General features: G+C 44.4%; 1 protein-coding gene across 1 annotated transcript in view; it reads left to right on the top strand.

The window, feature by feature from the left end:
* The window catches only part of FRMD4B (FERM domain containing 4B), a 117051-nt gene extending 93795 nt beyond the window's left edge, over positions 1-23256 (top strand). Inside the window, exons 12-23 of the mRNA XM_077822005.1 lie at positions 4916-4992; positions 6207-6345; positions 6824-6965; positions 7510-7643; positions 7727-7846; positions 9236-9464; positions 13378-13434; positions 15007-15154; positions 16390-16557; positions 17592-18397; positions 19523-19655; positions 21650-23256. Coding sequence (XP_077678131.1) covers positions 4916-4992; positions 6207-6345; positions 6824-6965; positions 7510-7643; positions 7727-7846; positions 9236-9464; positions 13378-13434; positions 15007-15154; positions 16390-16557; positions 17592-18397; positions 19523-19655; positions 21650-21770 — 2274 coding nt within the window. The 3' untranslated portion in view covers positions 21771-23256. The remainder of the gene's footprint in view (positions 1-4915; positions 4993-6206; positions 6346-6823; positions 6966-7509; positions 7644-7726; positions 7847-9235; positions 9465-13377; positions 13435-15006; positions 15155-16389; positions 16558-17591; positions 18398-19522; positions 19656-21649) is intronic.
* The last annotated feature ends 414 nt before the right edge of the window (positions 23257-23670 follow it).

Genomic DNA, 23670 nt, shown 5'->3' with positions numbered 1-23670 from the left:
TTATTAATTAATTAACCCTTAAACACCTTTGGGCGATAGGTACATGAAGTATTTACAGAGTGGTAAGCTGAGACACAGGTCAAGTGAATTAACACAAAACAGAAAGGGAGTCAGTAGCAGAATTAGGAGGACTAAAACTCATGAGCTCCTGGCTCACAGACTTGATGTCTAAACTGCAACTCTCTTTCTGCACTAATTAGAAGAAATGCTGTAGCTTTTAATTCCTGCATGCTGGCTGATCTTAGCACTCAATATCCAGATCATTTAAAATGAGCAAATACACTTGGAGATATGGGGGCAGGGGAAAAGGTCAAGCCCTCATGACCAACTAACAACGTAAACTGCCCATGCCATCTCTGAAATGAGCTAAATAACGAACTCCACTCCCCACGGCTGTCTCACCAGAACTCACTAGCCCTGCAATCCATTTATAAATGCTATTTCTCAGTTATGGGAAGACAGAAGAGAGTCTACCAAACTAGTAAATGGCTAAAAGTGTCTTCGTATGACACCATTTTACTTAGCAGATTGTCTTTTAATAATAAATATCAATCGGAAACCGAATTCTACAGAATGATAGGAGCAAAAATACCTTGTCCAAGTAATTTTCCCTATTGTGTAACTTACTTACATTTGTGGGCAAGATTAGTAGAGATTTGGCAAAAGATGGTTCACCATACATGGATATAGAAGAATATGACAGATCTCTAGGCTGTGAGATCTGCATATGGGACCTCCTCCCTTCCCCTGCTGCATAAAACAGGAATATCGGCCACTTCTGCAGCTCCATCCCACTCTCTGGACTTCACAGTGACCTCTCCATAGGTCCAGATCCCATGTGCCCCCCACCAGCATCACAGAGAATCCTTGGAAAAAATAATACGGCCCTCACCTCTGTGACCTGTTCAGCTGGGCCTCCCAGAGGCAGTTGTGACTGGGGGACTAGGATCTGGTAGTGTGACTGCAGTGGACCCATGCTGACAGGAACTGGGGTGGGGAAGTCAGGCCAGAGGAGTTATGGGGTACAGGGCCTTGTGTACATGATCTGACCTTCTGTGGATTTCTGGGGGGTCCTCTAGCTTTGGGGCACCTCCCACAGCCTTTTCCATTGTGGGGAGGAAAGGAGACAAAGCTCACCCCTTACCAGAAGGCTGTGGGGTTTCCATGAGGGGATCTCTCAGATTTTCTTCTTCAGAGCACAGCAAGGGCTGGTCTGGGCCTTGGGGCTCTAACTAGTACAGATATGCTTAACTGCACTAAGCAGAGCAGGGTTTGGCAGTCCATTCACATACCCCCCAGGACAATATTTACATTGGAGTTTTATCATGTCTGTTTGTGGGGACCAGAATCTTTTCTCTGGAGCTAAGAGTCACAGAGGTGAAGGGCTTGCACCTTAGTCACATGCCAAACCCCATCGTGTTCACATGGTTTTCTCGTAGAACAGGTTGTCTCTTGTGTCAGTCACTTCTGCTTCCCACAACCTTCAGGTATGCAGGAAGCATTCACTGTCCTTGTCAAAAAAAAAAAAAATGCAGGGGAAGTGATAAAGGGGACAGGATTCATCGTTAGTCAGTGATAAGCCAGAGAAGGAGGCTGTGTGTCAAAGAGCTCTTATTTCAAGTATGCTGGTCGGTTTTTTCCACGGGCGTGGGACTTGAGCTGAGGGGAAGTGCAGTTGGAATGTAACACAACTCTTCCTGTAGAACCTGTTACATTTCAGAGGTGAATAAGGACCGTGGTAGGATTGTACATTTAAAGCTGCCACCAGTGATCCTGAATTTGAAGCCACTTCAGCTGAAATCCCCTGTGAATTCTGCAGCGTTCAGCTGTCTTAAAGCATGTCCCTCCCCTGGGAAACTTCCTCCGGTGCTCTGTGTTCAGCTATCTGTGAGGAGAGGGTGGGATTGGGGAGGCGTTGTTGCTGATATAGCTGGTGATGTCAGCAATGTGTCAGCAGTGGGAGTTAAGCCTGTGAAACTAGAGTTACACCTAAGAGGCTGAAACTCAGCAGCAGAAGGAAGCGGAAAGCTGCTTGGTTGGGGCAGGATGGTGTGTTTTCTTTTTTAAACTTCACTTTTGAAACAATTGGATTAAACACCAAACAAACGAGAAGCAAGATTGCACATTTTCTTGTGACTAGGTAAGCGTGGGGATTCAACTGCATCATTTGGAGTAGTTCTGTGTCCTGGCTATGCTTCGTAAAAATGTTGTTGGTGCAGTGTGTGACAGCACACGGACGTTCTTCAGAGAGGAGTGGGGGCATTTGTCTGTTCCTGTATATGTGGTTTCTGGGATACCGTAAGTAATAGTGCTGCAGAGTGCAAGCTGTCTCTCCGTACTGCGTGCTGGGATATTGCATTACTCGTATTCTCGGTAGAATTAATTCATTTAGAAAATCCAGCCACTTTTTTATGGCTGGGGGCTTTTTGTGTTAATTTAACGCCACAATAAGTAGATTCCCCTTTAAGCAGCACTGTTAAAAACACAACAGTAATCTGCAAATGTAAATGATTCTTTTAAGCCAGGGTCATTTCTCATTACAGCATTTTTTTTTTAATTGAGCAGAGTTTAATGACCAGAAATACCATTCTGGCAAAGAAAAGTTGTGGCAAAACAAGATTCCATAGCGTGAAAGGTCACGAAAAGAATCGTCCCATAGGTTTCCACAAACATGTGAACTGGATTATGTTTTATTTATGATCTCGGATATGTGCATTTAAAATTGAAGCAGGACGTAATATTTGGCTTTATGAACCTTGGCGTTACTTCATGCTGTAGCGTGTTGTGTATGTTTAACAGATGGAGTCTTACAGTGATGTGACATTTGAAATATTACCTAGAGATGACCAGTAATATTATCTGTGATGGTGAATGAAATGTTTGATTGATTGGCTAAGAAATTTAAAGCCCGGTTCTGCCTGAAAGAGTGACTTTGGAAAACTAATACTCTGGAAGGAGGTGTTTCTTGTTCATTGTGTCTGGGTGATTTTCACAGCAAAGTTGCTCAGTTTGCAAGTGAAAAGATTTCTTCCTCTTCCTGTGTGTCCCCCCTCCTCCCCTCCGTGCACACACACACATTCCTTCCCCCCCACCCCCACCCCACCCCACACACAGCCCTGCATTCAGCCTGGGCTCTGACAGTCTTTCCATCTCGTGCATTGACTCCAGTAAGAGAGGGTCTGCAGGCTAAATTAAACCTTTGGCTACACCTGTCCCACTCCATTGTGAGATTATGCATTTAGTGATGTCCCACTCCATTGTCAGATTATGCATTTAGTGACACCTGTGTAACCCCATTGGCATTAACTGGCTTTGCACAGGTGTCACTGCTGAAAATTAAAAAATCACCCCCTTCTGGAGCAAAATTCCACCACCCGGTGAAAGCTATGTTAAGAATGTGCCATGTTGGATGGGTGCAAAACCTGCTATATCATCCCCGCAGGTAATGACTGGCATTGCTTCCAATGCAGAAGGAGTAGGGTAAGAAGATCCATAGGGAATTCCGACCCCCTGGCTGCAGATCTCAGGGCACTGGTCCAAAATGCCTCCCCGGTTATGCTGTCCTAGACTAGTGATTCCCAAAGTTTTTACTAAGGCAACTGCAGTTTGTCTTTTCTGTGACCCACCCAGAGCCCAGATTTGTGGAGGGAGCAAAATCATAGGCCAGCATCTTTCTTCTCCTCCTCCTCCTTCCTCACCGCGTTGAGGGGGTACTGACCACTCTGCACCAGCACCACAACCCTGATCCCAGCTTGGGATGGAGGGGAGGCCCACCCCCCCAACAGTGGCTCCTGTCCCTCAGGCCTGGCCTGGCTCCCCACTCTAGGTATTGTGATCTGGCACCTAGGGTCACAGCACCGCTCAGGTTTGGCCCGGCAGCCGTGACGGCGCGATGGCTGGGAGAAACCGGAGTGGTGCTGCAACCCCATGCACCAGGTCATAAGGCCGGGGAGCGGGCAGCAGGGTCCTTCCCTGCAGGACAGGAGCCGCCGCTGGCTGGTGAACATGGGAGAGCAGGGGGCTCATTCTCCAAATCCTTGCTCCACACTAGGCCCACAACCCATTCAGAACCTTCCTGTGACCCACTGGTGGGTTGCAACCTATCATTTGGGAAATGCTGTCCTAGACAGCAGTTCTCTGGTCCCCAGCTGGTGATTACACATTTCTTGATTAGTTGTAGTATCGTAGCACCTAGGAGCCCCAGTCAGGGACCAGGATGCCATTGTGCTAGGTGCTGTAGAAACTCAGAATAAAAAATTTTCTCCGCCCCAAGGAGCTATAGGTTCAGGAAATGCTTAGAGGGTTTCCTTAGAGGAGCAAGATATTTGGAGTTGCTCCTTCCAGACTCTCTTCCAGGGTGCTGTGCATCTCTCCACCACCCCACCCCACCCAAAAATCTCTCAAAACCCCAAACCCAGTGGTTGCATTGAGTGTGTTGCACTTAGAGCATGCCTTTTCCAAAGCTCTTGTTGCTTTGTTACTTCCCTGTGCATCCCATGACCAATTGGGGGAACAAAGGCCAGAAAGAGAAGAATGCATTATTTTACCTCACTTCTGGGGTGCAACGATTTATATTAGCTTCTTCATTTAATCAGAGTAAAAAGTACTGTAGCTCTCCTCCCGAGACAGAAAGTTTGATTAGACGCAAACATTTAGCCGCAAGATGAAATGTGTTATTGGCAAAGGCAGCTGCTTGCACAATTCAGATTTGCAATGCACTGTTTATAGCAAATATTGTAAGTTCTCTTTATGGGTCTTCTTTATCTTATAACCAGTGACTTTTGGCACAGTTAGTCTTTAGATATAGCATGAGCTCCCCTGGGTTTAGTTGGAATGAATAATATGATGGAAGAAAGAGAGCAGTGATTCTTGGGGTGACTGTGTTTTGTTTCTTTCTCTCTCCTAATACTCATAGTTATTTCAATGGAAACAGCTGGAAAATCTGTATTTCCGTGAAAAGAAATTTGCTGTGGAAGTTCACGATCCGCACAGGTGAGACCAGAATGGTTGTAACAGAAAACCTTTAGACATTGGACAGGTAATCCTGGTGTCGACCAAGTTCTCGTTTCATTGAGCTGCAGAGAACCAGGATTGTGACATAACAATTTGATCTTCCTCTTTGCTTTGAATTATGGGGCCCAGTTCTCAGGTCCAGGGCAGCAGAATGGGGCTGCGTGGGCCACGGATCTGGTCTGTGGTTTCTAGTAACTAATGATAAAAAATAGATTCCTGGTAAGGCACAGAAAGGGCCACAGGACTGATCTGTAATGTGGGGTGAAATTTTGAGGTGTATTTATAATGCTGCTCAGTTTCTCATATTTGTTTCAAATTGCATATGGGCAGTTCCCAGGCGCTGTCATACTCTCAGTGGACCTGGTTCTGGTAAGCGCGTTGCAGTACCTGCAGAGGAGAAGTTTTCCTCCTGATTTAGCTCCCCTCACAACCCAGGGAGCGGCAGCTCTGTAGGCCCATGGTAGCTGGAGGCCCAGGGTCACGGGGACTGCGGGGCCAATAGGACAGGGGGCATGACTCCCATAAGTTCATGGACATCTCTGGCCCGACAGTGACTTCACCTTTTTAGCCCACAGCCAGTTCATGGGGGTGGGAGGAAGTGCCCAGTCAGAACATGGGTTCACAGTAATGCTGCCCTTCCGTGCACTTGTTTAACAGTCACTTCCATAAAGGACCAGAATTTGCCCTGAAGAAATCCCCCTTCTTTCTGGTTCTATCTTCCTTCTGCCCTCTCTCCCCAGCCACACCACTTTCTCCATCAATGCTGCTTGCACCCAGCAATCTGCTTCCAGCCCCCTTCATCTCCCTTCCATAACTGAAGTGTGAAGAGCTTTGGGATACCCCTTCATCCCCCCTGGCACATCCCACACGCAAAAATCCCTCTGCATTCCATTCTCTATTGTAGATTTATAACATGTCCATCCCTTTGCTTCTGATCTCAGCTGCAGGAGCAGCAGCCCACTCCCTTTTAGCTCACTGTGTTGTAAAAAGGAGAGGTTTTATGGCTGTGATTCAGTTCTGTAATAAACAGGGAAAGCATAGCAGCAGCAGACATGATGAGGAAGGATTTTTCTTCAGTAAAGGACGTAGCTCACAGGCTGCGTATTGGGTCTTGCCTGGTTCAGAAAAAGGCAGCTCATATTTTAAACCTAAAAGGAACCAGCCTCAGATTGCATTTCTTTTACCCCCTTTAGAATTTCAGTGTCCAGAAGGACCTTTGGACAGAGCGGACTTGTAGTGCAAACCTGGTATGCAAACACTTCCCTGATCAAATCCATCTGGGTAATGGCAATCAGTCAGCACCAGTTTTACTTGGACAGAAAACAAAGCAAAGTAAGTTACCAGACATGTTACCATAAGCAAAAATTTCACCTCCCATACTTGTACCTACTTCAATCTCCATTGTTCTAGAGATAGGCTACGAATTGGCTTTGTAGCTGTTCTGCGATCTGTTAGATCAAATAACAATGCGATAGCTACATTATCCTGCCTCCAGTTAAGAGCTGTGGAAATGAAATCACAAAATGGGGGAATTATCCCAGCTGGATGTTTAATCTACCCTGTGTCTGGCCTCTTTCTCATGTTCATTTTGAACAGGATACCAGTAATAAAGGGGTTTTCCTTATGGAGATAACTGGACTGTGGGGGAAATGCCAAGCAATGGAAAGCAAAGTGTAAAATCCCACAGGGGGGGTGTTGCATGAGCTCTTAATTTACTACGAGAAGTGTGAAATGTCATCTCTATGACCCTTTGTTCTGAAGCTAGTTAAAGGTAACTTGATGATGCAGGAGTGTGTTTTAACTCTTTCAGGCAAAAATTCCCTCAGCCAGAAGTTTGGATGATGTTGCAATGGACCTGACTGAGATGGGGACACAAAAGGTTTCCAAACTCGTGACTTCGGAGGCAAAGAATCAGCTTATTATGGCCAGCAACGGCAGTTTAATCTCTTCAGGTAACATTTTTGCTTCAAGCCAACTGCAGGTTCTGTCAATAAATTGTGAGGCCTATGTGCAATAAATGATGCCATATATTCGTAGCTGTGGTGAAGTAGATGTCAACATAGGTCAGATTATAAAGATTTGATTTTATAAGTATAACATACCAATTTTTCTGTAAATAAGTGAAGAGACAAAAGTGCATTCTAGATAGCTTGGCGTCTGTGTAATATATATTTATCCCATACGTAATGTTGATACCTGTCTACTGAACCTGCAGACCCATAGCATTCACTACAATCCAGGTGCATCTAAGAGTGTGGTCCTTGCGTCTGCTAGGCATATGTACTCAGCCACGTGTGAGAGAGAGAGAGAGAGAGAGGACAGCAGCTAGGGTTATCTGAAATTGGACCTCAGGCTCCCACTGAACTGCAGTGGGATTTGGTGCTTTAACTTCCTTAGGCAGCTTTGAGAAATCAAGATTGGGCCCTTTGTTCTAGGCCAAGGAAGGAAATGGGTCTACCCCCGTAAATCCGCATTAAAGGTAACTCATTGCTTCAGGGTCTCAAGATTCTGAGGTCAGCGAAGAGCAAAAGAAGGAGAAAATTACAGAACTAAAGAAGAAAGAAAAACTGCTGCAAGAAAAACTGCTGCAAAAAGTCGAGGAGCTGAAGAAAATCTGCTTGCGCGAAGCGGTGAGGACTGTTCTTAAATTCCAGAGGGGGGCTGGCACACCTCCCGCTCAGGTTAATAACCCAGCGTCCTTTCCATTCCGCAGGAGCTGACTGGCAAAATGCCACAGGAGTATCCACTGAGTGTGGGAGAGAAACCTCCTCAGGTCAGAAGGCGTGTAGGCACAACATTCAAATTGGATGATAACCTGCTTCCCAGCGAGGAGGTAGGCACAGCAACTTCAGGCAGCTTACTAACCTTAGGGCAGCCAAAGCCCAGACTCAAACAGCGTCTAATACTCCGGCTCTTGCCGGTAGTGATTGTTGGTTTTATGTTCCTGATGTGTCAGTTCAGGTAGCAAACATTCAGGATCGGCTGTTGTAAGTTACCCCTATTTGCAACCGGGCAGGGGTTGGCATGTGCGTGTGCCTATGTCTGCTCTAAAACCGAGGGTAGAACTATCCAGTTCCACAGGTAGGGTCCCATCCTGCTGCCCTTATTGAAGCCAAGCTCTTACTGACTTCAAAGGGAGTCTGGCTAAAGACAGCAAACTCCCCTAGGGCTTGACCATGCACCGTTGACATCAGTGGAAATTTTACCATAGAATTCGGTGAGAGCAGGTTCCATCCTTTAGTGCCTAGACATCACCCAGCACTATAATTCTGTGCTCTCAAGTTCTGAATTAGACCGTGGTTGAGACTTTGAATCGTAATACACATATTGGGTTTGACACACTTCTGCAGCTGCTTGGGGCTGTAAATTGCACCCTTCACTGGCAGTAGGGGTCACTGTGCCAGTGAGTGGGGATTCGCCTGCGTAGCAGGGCACAGATTCCACCCAGGGAGAGCTTTATACTGTTCATGGACCTCAGTAAAGAGCTATGCAGGCAGAGGCTGCTTTGAGGGATGCGCTGAACACTCACAAGACTTCTTGCAGTCTCTGGGCACACCATCTCCATCCATTCTTTTCTGGGCTGTGCTGGCTGGCTTCGTTCTCTTAATGGATGTGGGATTGTGAGCACTTTGTACCCAGGTGTCCCAGGAGCTCTGTGCTCTGGACGAAAATGCTGGTGTAACCCAAAGCTGCAACAAACTTACTTTGCGTAAGTGCTAAATCCTTTTGAAGCAAAACCCTTCTGACAGCATGCAGAAGCACTGCGTAGCACTTCTGTCACCCAAACAGTAATTAATTAAGTTTCTGACGCCCTGTAAGGTAGCTGTGATTATATCAATTTCATAAAGTGAAGCAGAGAGAGATTCCAAGCTGATATTTGCAAACTTTGACTTCAGTCGAATCAGCTAGTGCTGAACACCACTGAACATCAGTTCGCTTGTTTAGGTATCTTGACAGGGAGCTAGATGTCTTAACTTTAGGCACCTAGGTTAAAAAGTTTTGGCCTGTGTAACCGTCCCAAGGACACACAGTGAGTTCAGTGGAGTTAAGGAATAGAACGTAGGGGTCTCTTAAGTACTAGACCGTAACCATATACTCTTTTTTGGGGATATTTCTGTGTTTTCACTTAAGGTTTCATTTTGTACACTGAATTTTATTTACTTGTACTTTGACCTGCAGTATCATATAATAACAAAGAGCTAATGTGTTCATGAATCTGCAGGACCCCGCTTTGCAAAGCTTGGAGCGCAATTTCCTCATACAGCAAAAGATGGTGGAAGCTGCGAAGAAACTTGCCAGTGAGCCAGACATGTGCAAAAATTTGAAGAAGAAAAGAAAACAAGATTACACTGCTGCCATGAAAAAGCTTCAAGAGATTGAAAATTCCATAAATGAATACAGGATCAAATGTGGCAAAAAACCAACGCAGAAATCAACCCTTATTTTGCCAGGTAAACACCAAGAATCCCCACGTTTCTGTTGAGAGTGATAGAGAATGTTCTTCAGTTCAGTTACAAGTTTTGTTCATAGATTTGGTTTGTTTGTTTTTCCATGGCACTTGCATGGAAAAGGAAGATGTAATTAATGCCTGATATGCATGAAACATTGTTCCTGTGCCATACATAAGCTGTGGGTAGAACAGATCATAGGAGAGGCTAGGCACATGTGCAGACATGTTCTGACATCAGACCAAAGGATTGCAGTACGCAGAAGGGCTGGCGGCATCTTCTCAGCCGAAACTGGTGTGGTACCTCATTCTGTAGCATATTAGATGCTCTTTTATTTCTGAAATAAGCTTCAGGGATCACTCAGCTGTTCCAGTGCCTCCTTATAATTCTCATCCCCTTGTTTTTATTTTACTGTGACAGTAGAAAGGAAAGTGGATGAATATTTCTACAGGATGATAGCAAATACTGGGAAAAGTCAGAAAAAATTAGCAGGGAGCAAAGAATATATGTCTTGATTAGACATTATTAACTCCCCATAAGACAACAACAAAGCTGGGGTGTTCTCAACGTGCATTGTTGCAGACAGCTCCATAAGCCAGGCGTTTAACTTCTTAACCCTAGCAATGTGACAAGTATGTGTGTATAGCAGCAATCCCTTTGCAAAGAACGACTGTAAGGGAAATGGAGGTGTCACTGCCTTCTCCATGCTGAAAGTAAGGCATGATTTAATTCCAGCCCCTTTGTGTGAGAGGTCAGTAATTAATACAGTAGGCTGAATTGAGGGAAGTTTTTTGGAATTGCAAAAACCTATGTATATTTTGCAGTCTTTGAGTTTTCTAGGCTGATAAATGGCTTTCTGACACATCTTCCGGCTCCTTGACCTGGGAACATCTGTATATATGAGACTCTTAATGTTTGATCAGTTGCTTTTTGCACATTCTGCTGAGCCCGGGCAAAAGCTGTTCCATGAGATGTATTTTTCTCCTGGAAGCAGCAAGGTAGAGAAGGAGGGTGTACTTTTTCTGTAGTGTATTTATATTGTATTCCGCTGATCCCTGTGAAGGATGTCAGTATCGTGCCCAATGTACCTCTTCATTTCTGGAATAAGAACCCTTAACAGCCTATATTCTCCCCTTTAAATATTGCAACATAAGGGAGTCTACATATGGCCTAGATTTTCTGCCAGGGTAACTGCTGTTGTGTCCCCTTTGGTTTCAGAATTCACTTGGAATTTTTTTCAGCAAGTGGTACAGCAAGGCTGTTTATCATTGCTGATTGACTGGAGGATGTTAACCGGACTAACAGCCAGATTGTAGTGGACAGGGTGAAGGTAGTATCTCCTTTTCCAGCCTTGTGCTTACCAATGTAGGCAGTAGTTTTGGAAGAACTTACACATGTAGAACAAGTAACATACTGGGCTAACGAGGCAGGAAGTCCCCGAGGTGCTAGTAAGTAGCGTGACCATCATGGTACGCCATCTGTGCATAACTCCTGCTGCTTACTACATGGGGCATGTTGGCACCATTGTGTAAAATGGGGAATTTAGAGTTTAGATACAAATCCATAAGAACGGCCATACTGAGTCAGACCAAAGGTCCATCTAGCCCAGTATCCTGTCTTCCGACAGTGCTGGTGCTTCAGAGGGAATGAACAGAACAGGTAAACATCAAGTGATCCATCCCCTGTCCTCCATTCCCAGCTTCTGGCAATCCTTTGGTTCTCACTCATAAAAATACGCACTTACTCCATCATTTCACAACATCTGGCAACTGACGTCACTGAGAGTTTTGCTTGAGCAAGGACTGCAAGATTTGGCCCATAGGTAAATAAGCTGCACTCCAAACTAGCACCTCAGAAGCAGTACGTGTTGAGGAATGATGCTTGGCTGCTTGGAGTTTGGAAAGAGCAGAACCATCATTTATGGTAGATCTGCCCAATCGTCTGCAACTGATCTGCAAACAACCATTTGATCATCCCTGGCCACCCTCATTTGGAAATAATCACTCCCACGCTTTGTGTGTGTGGTTTCCGAAAGCTGAAGATTAGTCTTTTGGTGAGGAGTGTGGCAATGAGTCAGTCGCAGCTGTGAATTTTAGGAACGGTTTGTTGGAAATGATGTATTCAATAGCAGCCTCAGTCTGTCGGATCAGCCCTGCGCTGTTCTCGGTCCAGTCCTCTGGGGATGGGAGATTAAACAGGTCCTTGACTTTCATAGTCGTCATTCCAGGCCGTGCCACTTGTCATGGGCCATTCACTCACACACACGCCCCAGCTGCAGAGGGCTCTGGCTGTGCTGTTTCCACATGGTACAGCATCTGACATTTGTGCGGCAGATGGTGCGTGTGGCTGAGCAGCATATATTGGCTGGATTCATGTGTTTAAAAGCACTGGGGTGAGGGGAGGGGTTAAGGTACAGTGCTGGACAGCTGACTTGCTTAGCACTCTTCCTAGTGAACTAGTTAAAGAGAGTGGAAATGACGTGTCCCTATGGAGAGCTTTTACTCTTTGCTTGTGTCGATCTGGGTGTTTTGCTAGTGTCACCTGTGCAGACTGTCCTTACCAGTACCCTGTTTCCAGAATCAGTATCTCCCTTGCCACTTTCTCCTGCGGAGTCTCCTTTCGTCCAGCACCCAGGTGCTGGAACTAGGGGTGCTACTGCACCCCCTGGCTTCAGATGGTTTCCATCAAATACAAGGTTTACAGTTTGGTTCAATGGCTCTCCATACCCCCACTATACAAATTGTTCCAGCACCCCTACCAGCACCCTTCCAGACTGAACTTTCTCTTTTTTTAGTTTTCTTCCCTGACTCTGCACCACTTCCCGTATCGTGGGAGATTTCTGGGACTGGAGGCAGGGACCAGAATCACACAGATTCGGATATTTGTAATGTTGAATGCTTCTATGTACACTAGTGAGCTGCCCATTCATTGTTATCTCAGCAGTATGGTTTTGCCTTTCATGAAGCCGGATCTTGATATCTTTCCTCTTTGTTGACTCTGCTTTTACACAGCCGAAGTCAGTTGAATGAACCCTGAATAAGAACCATAGGAGTTTGTCCAGAGTTTATTATGGTTACAGAGGAAGGAAGTGGGGGCACGACAGTGTTCTTTCTAGACAGTACTGTAGTCCTCTCTGCGTAGCTCTTCACGGGCTGCTCTTTGTGAACCTCCGGCATACCAGGCATGAGAACAAACTTGTGCATCTTATGTTTATGATGAGTGGGCTGAAGCAACAGCTGTGCTGTGGCAGTAACCAACTGCCCTGGCTGTCACCAGCAGCTTCTGTTACGGACATTGTCCCCTTGTGTTTAAGGATCAGCGTCAGATTCCTTACCAATTGGTAACCCATAGCATCAAGTGGAAAGATGAGACTCCTCTGGTGTATGCAATAGAGCATTATGAATAAATACAAAATGCATTTTTAAAAAAATCACCGTGACCAGGACCAGATTCAACTCTGTTAACACTGGTGTAAATTTCAAGTGATACCATTGAAAACAATGGAATTAGTCTCAATTTACATCAGCGTAACTGAGAGCAGAATTTGTCTAAGGGTAAAATTTTCAAAAGCCCCAAAGTCCATTTTCAAAACTAATCTCAGGCCATAATATCAAAGGTATTTGGTGCCTAGTGGGATTTTTTCAAAAGTTCCTAAACTGGTTAGGTGCCTGAAGCCCACTGGTGTTGAAAATTCTACCTCAAGTGTTGTCATATTTGGTAGCTTATTAAATTACAATGTAAACAAATAAGGTAGGAGTGCCGTGCAAAATAGGATGATCAGATTGTGAAAGGCTACATACGCATCACATGATACTGCAGTTCATGTCCATCTGGCTCTGTAGCTTATTTTAAAACAGAGTATGTAGAAACCTCTGTAGAGAATCCTGTATCTCAAATCCTTTATTTTCATTTACAGATGATACAATCCCATCTGAGAGTAGCTCTTTGTCTGATACAACAATTTATGACGATGGTATGTCACTTACGCTTTTCTGTTTATGAAGTATCAAGTATATCATACCCTTCCTAAACAATAATGTAACTTTTTGAGTATCTTATTCTGACTTACATCTACATCTTTGATGCCTCTATTTAAATCTTAATTCATTTGCTAAACCTTTTAGTGAGCAATGATTTTATACAAGAGAAGCTTAATCAGAAGCTGTTCTTTGAAACCATGTATTTGTCAAAAGCATGAGCTCTTCTGCTGGTGACTGAGTTTTCTTTGTAGATGATTGTTGTTTTAATGGGATAGCTCTTCTGATTAACCTTCAGAAATACACGCATCACTCTTGTATGAACAGACAATTCCAGCCGGTAGTAACTGGCAGGAGAGGGCACTTCCGGATGGCAAATGACAGGCTGGAGGAATCTGGCCAGTTAAGCCAGCCAATCGTAAGCTGACAGGAAATGCCCGATCCAGATGTCATCATAGCAGTTTTAAATCATTAAAATATTAAAGCATGCAGAGAAACTAATGACCTGTTTGCGTGTTAAATGGTGGTCTGCATCTTGCCAGGGATATGGTGTTCTGTTTTAGTGTACTTGATTTTTTTTCCCCCCTAGCAGTTAACATTAGATCAGTCACCATCTGGAAAAGACTTGGCTTGACATTCCTTTAGATTTGTCATCATCATTTGGGAACAAATATTATCCAGACCATGATTCACTGCTTAGTGAGGGCTTGATTCTGATCTCACCCAGCTTCATGCTCACACCTTGACTCTTAAATTGAGTTACACCTGATTCTCATGGGTGGGAGTGATATCCGAATCAGGGCTTCAGTGTATCCGTGTGTTCACCAAGTGTTTGATCCTACAGCTGTTCCAGTCAATGGAAGCTTGGTCGTTGACTTCGGTGGGCAGAGGATCAAGCCCTAACGGAAGTGAGATCAAAATCAAGCCCTGAGTCTTCACAGTTGCTTCCAACTAAAACCACTTATCCCTGTTTTTTTCCTCGCTACAGATAATTAAAGTTGGTCCTTCATAGTGGAAAATATTTTAATGAAACTTTTATTTCAAAATAACTTCTTAAAGAATCATTTTAAAGTACTAAAGCTAGGGACTGATGCTCCCACATCTGACCTGAGCAGAGAGGAGAAAACTGAAGGGTGGGGCATGGAAAGTGTGGGGAGAGGGAATCCGTTCCGCTCCATGCCTTCCCGCCATCTCCGCAGAAGCCACTGCATGACTGCTTAACTGTGGGAGCCCATGAGCAATCGCTTTCCCCAAGAAGTTTCCTTCGTGACCTGGCAGAGCTCCAGACAGGAATTAATATTGCTAAAATCAGTATTACCTGCCACTCCACGGTGTCCCCTGGGAGTTCAGAGCAGGCAAGACTCCTGGGACAGGAGAAGCTCCTGAGGGGTGAGGGTATCCTCTCCTGGTCCCCACAGAGGAGAGCATGTGCTAGCTGAACCTCAGAGAGTTTCCAGCACCCTTGGTCCCCCTGCGTCAGAGGGTAGAACGCAGCCGTAATTTTTTCATAAGTGTGTAAATGTGTCTTAAGATTTTGCTAATAAAAACATCACATTTCTTTCCAACAGCCAATGATTCCCTTACAGTGCCAGGGCAGGGAACGAGTTCCGGGCAGCTGTCTCCAAGAATCCTTCCGCCAAAGTCCCTTGGCGTAGAGAGAATCCATCTTAGAAAGTCCTCCATCAACGAACAGCTCCTGGAAAACAGACATTCTAGGTACTATTATGGCCATATTGTTGGTGTGAGCCTGGTTTTATATCTGTTGTAACAAATACCATAGTGTAAATTGCTGGTATCGGTGGATCTTCCCCTTACACTCCTGTCTGACACGTTAGGAAACAGAATGGACTTCTCCGCTGTGCTTGCGATTAAATTTGTTGCTTAAATACGATAATCATGTTAACATAAGTTAGGCTGAATGTTAACGGTAAAAGTATGATGAATCTCAATTGGGGCAACTGGTAAAAGGGATAGAGATTTAACGGCAAGTGTTGCACGCAAGAACTTTTTATTGCCACCAGCCCTTTCATCCTTTGGCTCCTTTTGTGTGGCTTGTTTCCCCTATTTTTTTAAATCATTTATTGTTTCCCTGAGGTTGATGTTGGAATCATTTCAGCTAGAGGAGAACCCTGTGCATCCATCCTGATCATGTGAAAATTCTAGCCAGGGCACTGTTGCTAGCAAAGTTGCAAATTTCAAACACAGCTAGGTATGTAGCTTCCGGAGATGGGCGAGAGAGTAACTGTGATCTCAGCCTGCTACCAAGCAGAGGGCCAGAGCCACTTGGATGCTGAGCTCTCTCGGCTCCCTGTGACATCAGTGAGAACTGAGAATTCTGAACTCTACAGGATCAGGCCTATGGGGCTCATAGCCATGAGTTAACTTGCTGACCGTCCTATTAGGGCCGAATCCAATGCACCTTGTACTCAGCTCAGGGATTCCCATTGACTTTAATGAGCTATGGATCAGGAACCACGCCTGACAGTAAGTGCTTGCAGGATCAGGCTCTATGAATATATGTGTAAAAAAACCCCAATATTAGTGTGCATTGGACAGTGCTGGGCCACTGACTTTTGATCAGTGCTCCCCTGGAATTTAAGCAGAATACTCTGTCACCTCAAACTTGTATACAGAATTATAATTAGTTTAATGTCTATAACTTTGAACAGTGCAGTTATGCTATTCCTTTGCTTCTCAGCGTCCTTTTCTGTTTTTTATGCTCTGCATCTGTCCCTTGGCAGCAGCTATTCCTACAAGTCATCCTGTGGTGAACTTCCTTGCTGTGTTAACCTCTTGAACCAGAGGGGTTTGAACTCCTTGCTGTTACAACAGTAACCACTGGTAGCAGATGCTGCCACGCTGACCTCTGCTTTCTCTACGCTCGTCTATCTTTTCCTTTGGATCAATATGCAAGTAATGTCAATGCAGTTGTCTTTTGCATTTTATTGAAGATATTTTGGTGATGGCCACGTGCTGGATTCTTCTGTTTATAGTCACAGGGACCCTCTATCAACACACGGTAGTCCTTACCGAATTCTGGAACGACAGCCCTATGGAGGGAGAAGCATGCCTACAACACCAGTGCTCACACGCAATGCCTACAGTAGCAGCCATTTACAGTAAGCTGAGTTCATTAAATCAATGGGAAGTAACGTGTATCTTGTGCAGAAAAGTAAAATCAACAGCGTAAGAGGGTAGAGAAATAGGATCCTTTTGTGCGTGTCCTTTGCCAAGATTGAGGCAGGGTTGTCAGCCTTTGATTTTTCACATGGATAATTGTACATCAGTCATCGCTGGCACGTGCAGCTCTGCACCAGCTTTTCAACATGCAAATGATGGACTTTCCATGCTGTAGATTTCCAGAGGACAGCGTGTACAGACTTGTGCATGCAAACTTAGAGATGGGATTGAAGCCGTTTGGGAAATGTTACCCATGTGGAAATGGAGGGCTATATAAATAGATAACGCTATGATCGTCCTGGTTTTCTAAGCATCCAGACTTCAGGTGTTTTACATTTCAGCTACGCAGTATTGCTTGTTTCAGAAAGGTAACTATAAAATTCTTAAGACACTTCTAGCCAGCATTATTTTTATCATTGTATATTTGTGGATATTAAATGTAAAGACTAAGCAGTGGGTGAGATCCACTTGTAACTCATTACCAGAATATGACCTTGTTAGTCTCACTTTGGTCACAGTTTTGAACCATCTGTTGCTGCACGAGCTTAGTGCTGCTGCAAAGGTCAAATCTTTACGCCAAGTTCCCTTCACTGTCATCCAGTTCTTTTCGCCAGAGAAAATAAAAAGCTGATTTTGAGGCCAGGCCCAGGCATTCCAAGCTGCTGGGGAAGGTGCTGCATGTTCTAAAGGGGATCTTTATCTTCCCTGTCCCTGACTAAAGGATCTGGATTATTGTAAACTTGGTTGAAAGCTTTTTACCTTGTTCTCTATATCACCGACAACAAGAAAGGATTTGCCCTGGTAGATATGGCAGGTGACTTAGGAATAGTCCACCTAGGACTTTGCAGCACCTGCCAAAACCTGAACCTGCACTTAGCTTGGAAAGAATTCTTTGTTTTGCCACACGCTAACTCTCAAATGCTGCATGTCTACATACGACTTCTGCATCCAACCTAATTTTCTGCCATTTCAGGCCGGATATTTCCCCAGAGCACTGCATACAGCGCAGTGGGAGTCTGGAATCCCAAACCCCTTTGCTGTCGGAGACGGCCGGTGAAAAGCCTGTGTTCTCCTTCTCAAAATCCCAGCGAAGCAGCAGCACTGAAATACTAGACGATGGATCGTCCTACACCAGCCAGTCAAGTGCAGAGTATTCCTGCGTGACGCGTAACCCCAACCCGTATTACACCACTCAGACGCTTGACAACCGCATGAGAAGCCGAAGGAGGTCTAAGAAACAAAACATTTCTGCTGCCAATTCAGGAAGCATGCCAAATCTTGCCCAGAAAGACTCACGGACTGGGGTCTACCAAAAGAGTCAGGAGCAGCCTGCCTCTAGTTACTATGTTTCTGGCTATTCACCTTACACTGAATGTGACGTTTATTACAATGGGGGATACGTTTACGAGAATGACACAGAGGGACAGTATAGCGTCAACCCTTCCTATCGCTCATCGGTGCACTGTGGGTACGACCGTTATCGGGAACTCAGGTCCTACCACGAAGGGGAGATGGAAAGAGTACCACACAATCCATATGCAACTTTGAGACTTCCAAGGAAGCAAGTTGCTAAAACGCAGCATATAACCAAAAACATTCACAAGGCCTTAGTTGCAGAGCATCTCCGTGGTTGGTACCAACGTGCCTCCGGTCAAAAGGACCAGGGTCAGAGTCTGCAGGCAGGCTTTGACTCTGACCGAGGATCCCAAAGGAGTCTGGGCTTTGCAGGGCTGCAAGTACCATGCTCTCCTAGCAGCCGGGCTTCTTCTTTCTCTTCAGGTAACAGATGATTTGTAATGTGCTAAATAGTGTATATGTCCCTTCGGAGGGTCACATCCTCTCCTCATTAATACACTTGCAAACCCACTGAAATCCATGAAGGAAACGAGGCTGCCTGAGCGTAACCGAGGGCAGAATTTCATCCAACAAAACTAAAATGCAGAATAACTAAATATGAATCTTTGTATGATAATTGAATGATGCAGGTGGCACAGGCCCTATCAGTAGGGATAGGTACATGCTCCAATCTTACCTGGATGCACCTTGACCTGCTTCAGACTGCAAGGTTTTTCCCAGAAGCGCTGCCGATGGGAAAAGCACTTAGTTGTCCAGGATGCTGTGTCAGTGTCCGTCATTCAGCGTTTTCAAAGGCTGGGGTGTAATTCCTGGGAGCACCACTTTTCTGCAAATCCCACCAGGAACGGACACCACCAACATAGTGGTACCTTTAAAAATGGGTACACGCCCCATGTTCTGTAAATACAAGTGGTAGACATACCCCGGATGCCGTTCAGAAGAATGCTACAGTAATAGGACCTAGTCATTTGCAGTTGCTCACTGAGTCATGCGTGGAACACTGCTATGAGGCAGGGAAGTATCGTTCCTGTTTTATGACCATTGCAGATGGTGCCTGGCCCCAGGTCAGCAGGTGCATCGCCCTAGGCTGCAGAGGTAGTCCAGGTCTAAGGTGGGGCTAGTAGGCTGGGGGTCCAGATTCCATGTCCCGTTTTCACATGGCTGAGTTATTTGCCCTTTATGCAAAAATAAAAATCTGAAGAAACCACACCGGCACGGTGGGGTCCAAGTAGCCACGTTCACCCCATACACAGCACATGCCAAGCCTAGTTCAGCATACACGCTGCTGCTCTGGCTGGTTTCTAAAGCACAGAATACAGTGACTCTGACTGGGAGGCCCATAAACTCTTTTTTTATGGGGAGACCATCCGATTCCTCTACCCTACATACACCATGACCCGCTCTCCAAAGTACATGTAAAGACAGATGTGTTCAGCGTCTGTGTCCTACAGCAACCTGCAGAGATTGTTAATGAAAAACATCTTGCTTCGTTCAGTTCTCTGAGCTGCTGAAAAATCTAATGTGCTGTCATTGTTTTTACCATTCTAGCGTCTTCTGCAAACACTTCTGGAAACTGGCGGAACCAGATTGCTCTAGGGCTTTCCGATTATGATACAATGTCTCATTCCTCTTATACCAGCTGTTATGGGAATGTTTATGGCAACCTTCCACTGCAGAGCAGGTGAGCAAAGTGCAGTAAGACTTGCTGCCCTGTCCTCTGTACTGTGTAAGCTTTTAAAACTTATCTAGGTAGCAATCAGGTATCAGGGAGACAACTCCTAAACCAAGAGCAGTTATAAAACCAGCTTACTGAGAGCAGATCTGCTCCACACAGTACAGCTTCAGCTGACTCGAGCGAGAGTATTCCTGCGTTTCCTTCTATCTGTCCTCAGGTAATGTTTTACTTTATTGATCATACTGATATGGCATCTTTTACCCAAGGATCGTAAATGAATAACACTAGACCAGACCATCAGCTGGTGTTAAGGGGCAGAGTTCTGTTCTAGCCAGTGGAGCTAAATTGATATACACCAGCTGAGATTCTGGCCTGTTCATTAAGTTATCTGCACAGTAGGCCTGGGAGGGAGAGCGGTATAATTGTGTCTATTTTAATTATGGGAAAACAGGCACAGAGAAGAGTTAAGGGCTCGGTTGTACCTGTCAACATGAGGGTGTGCAAGGATGGGACAAGGTGCAAATAGCATGCCCCCTTAAATCTCTCTGCAGGGGCGGGGCACGTCATGGACTTTGCCCTGCCCTGAGAGCAGTGATTATCAGGCCAGCATTGTTCATGCACTAGCCTCTCCAGAGAGCATAACTGTGACCTTGTCCCACCCTCCCTCAACAGAGCAGAGCCTATGGAGAAAGAATCATATTCTGCCCCCTGTAAGTGGCCCGGCAGCCATGTTCGCCCTCCACCCCTGGAGCCTCCTGAGGAGGAGGCTGTTTCTCTTCAAGCTTAATGGTTAAACCATCCTGACTGGACATGGCTACAAAGACAGCTGCCTAGCGAGTGCAGAGTGGGCTTTGCACAAGTTATGCCTCTTACTCCCTTTCACGGACATAGGCACTGGCTACTCTGGGTTCCCGTTTACTCTGTGAAGGGGTGTAACAGTCCCGCATTTTGCTCTAGTGCTGCAAACAGATATTCATGTGACTCTTCTGCTTCCTGTTTTCTGTCTCCTTCCTCCTCCGCTTTCTAACTCCACCTGTTATCAGTCAGAACAAAGGTCTTCTGTCCAGGAGAATGATTGTGCCTGCAGAAATGAGATCATTTTTAAATACCCTTATGCTAACTGTAGCCAGCTGTAGTAAGTACCCCACATTTGTGTGTGCTTCTTCCTGGATTGCAGTTTTTTCTTGCTCCTGGGCTGACTGGTGTGAAGTTACCGAGTGATGTATTTTTTTTTTTTTTAAACAGCCAGAAGCATTAGGAAAGGAGTATAAAAGTCTTCACATTGATTTTTCACTGAATGCCTTAAGTTTGGGGTGGTTGGGTTTTTTTTATTGCAGTGACTAAAAGAGCTATAGTAACAACATTTTAAAACCAGCATTTCGACTAATTACTTACCTTCCTACAATTGGGTTTTGAAAAATATAAATGAGCTGCCTTATTTTGACATCGTTATCCATATGATTTACGTTAAGTATAACTTTTTTTATATTCTGATCCCTGTCCAAATCGACCGCAGTATCACGCTCTTTGTAGTGAACATATCAGTGTGTGACTATTGTAAATGACTTATTGCCATACGCTGTATGGCCCTTATCTGCAGGCACATGCAGATCAAGGATATTGGATATGATGACTCTTATTACCTTGCTGACACTGGGAAACACAGAGGAGTAAGTCATTGTCATAGTTCTATTTGAAATCAGTGGAACTATGACCATTTACACCAGCTGAGGATCTGCCCCTTATTATCTTCCCTGTCCGGAGAACAAATCACAGGGTTACATTTGGATCCCAATTACACTGCTGTAAACCCAGAGTAACCTCATTGTCTTTCAGATACTCACAGTCAATGAGGTTACTCTGAATTTATGATGGTGTCACTAAGATCAGAAACTGCTCAGTCTCTACAGATTATTTACTTCTAAGCATTACCAACCCAGCACCTGAAATCCCAGTGCAAAGGTTACTGCACCCTCAATTATCACTTGTTTCTTTTGTAGAGCATATGCAGAGACAAGCCAGCTGGAGGATGCTGACGAGAACCAGTTGGAAGCTGACTTGCACAATAACGAGCAGAGGCTATTTTGGCATGAGGATTCTAAGCCTGGGACGCTTGTGTAGGCCATCGACAGCCCTGCATTTGCACCCTCCATGTGCCTTGCACAGAATGCTGTTCCTTCGGAAGAGATCTCCTGTGGAATTCCCCCCCACCCCACTCAAAAATGAAAGTATTTTGGCTTGTGGGTGAAGATTGTGTTCAGCATTAAGAGGGACATGCACAAAATTACAAAGTCTTTCCAACAATGGCATTTCTTTCTGAATCCAGACAGTAGCCTAACTGAGCAAGGGCAAGCCGCCACTGAATCTATGAGGAGATGCAGCACTTGGCTGAAGTATTTATATTTAGCAAGCACTTTTTAGAAGACTGGAAGGTGTTGAAGGCAAACCTCAACAAAATGTGAAAAGGTGACTTATGGAGAAAACAGGAATTTTAGGAGTACAGTTCAGATGGCTGAAAGAAGAAGAAATAAAAATGTCTTCTGCCGTCACTTATGATGACCAAGAAGGACTTCATAAGCTGATGAAGGATACTGTGTGTGTGTGTGAATGAGGCAAAGATTGACTCAGTCAGTATTGGAACATTACTTGAAGGAAGGCTGGATTTTTTAATGGAGGTTTGAATGAGCTAAAAAAAATTTTTTGCGGGGGGGGGGGGAGTGTTATTAAGAGTGTTTGTACGCACCACAAAATGGATTCTGGAAAGAAAGGCAATTTACTATTGTAACATATAATGTAAAACTAACCCTAGAAGGCTGTGGATTTTGGAAATAGAAGGAACAGTTGTACTGTTTCCATGATAAAATGTAATTAATATCCTCACTTTTAAATGAATTTTCCATCGTACAATTTCATTGTGCAGATGGGCATGCAAAGAGCCATGTTGAATGCACAGTGATCTCTTAATTAGATAGCTATTACATTTTGCTCTGCCAGACTGATGGAAAATCGGAGGTGGAATGCTCTAGTTATCACATGTGGAGCAATTTTACTGAACTGGCCAGTATTCTAAGGTGGATGCAAAAAATAAATAAATAAAAAGACCAAGACGGTGCCTTAAAATTGAGGGCATTAGAATTGTAGAACGTCATCTGAAACGCCAGGTGCACTACTAAGTCACTAAGTGACAAAACAGCATTTTCACAAAATCATTTACATTGTTTTTGAAAAATCAACAGCAGTTTTGATCTAGGAGGGATAAGCCTACCTCATATCATCCATCTGTAGAAACCAATTAGTGTGGACTAACTTGTGTAGTTTACAAAAATAAATATATATTTGCATACTGTAAAATAATTCTTGTTTCTCATCTGTACTGTGCTTCAGGACTCCATAAAATGGTGCTCTTTTTTTTTTCTTTTATACAGAGGATTAGTTAGTCCTTGTTCATATTGTGAATAGCAAAGTTTCTGATCAACTTTTTTGAACATTTTTTTACAGTATTCCAAAGCATGTAATATAGACCGAAAGACAAATTTCTTAAGCTGGTCCTCAGTCATTTGTATTATTAGAGTTGAGGTTTGGAATAAACAAAACAATAAAAAAATAATTTATTTCCTTTTGCATATTTGTATACCCTTCTAGAAAGGCGAAAGTCCTTTTTGCTTATTCCTTTTCTACTTCTGACTTTTGGGGCCTATTATTTTGTATAGGTCAATAAACTAAAAGTGTGCTACCAAAAATGTTTTGGTATTCTGTTTCTCCTGTGCTATCCGTAACAACAGTTCTGTGTGTGCTATTTGAGTGCTTTATTCTAAACAATTATAGGCAGAACTCGTCAGGGTCTGATTTCTCTTAGCCTTTGCCATCAAAGCTTATCACCATGCAGCCAGTGATCAAGGGCCGTTTCCTAGCACAATTGTCACACCATTCATTATGAGGGTTTGTTATAACTTTTATGAGTGAGGCCATATCACCACTTTGTCACTTTATGTCACAAAGCTATTCAGCCTTCATAAAACAA

Source organism: Eretmochelys imbricata, chromosome 7 (genome assembly GCF_965152235.1).
Source record: "Eretmochelys imbricata isolate rEreImb1 chromosome 7, rEreImb1.hap1, whole genome shotgun sequence".
NCBI lineage: Eukaryota > Metazoa > Chordata > Testudines > Cheloniidae > Eretmochelys > Eretmochelys imbricata.
The sequence above is the reverse complement of the archived record's forward strand: the minus strand, read 5'-3'. Positions and strand labels throughout refer to the sequence as shown.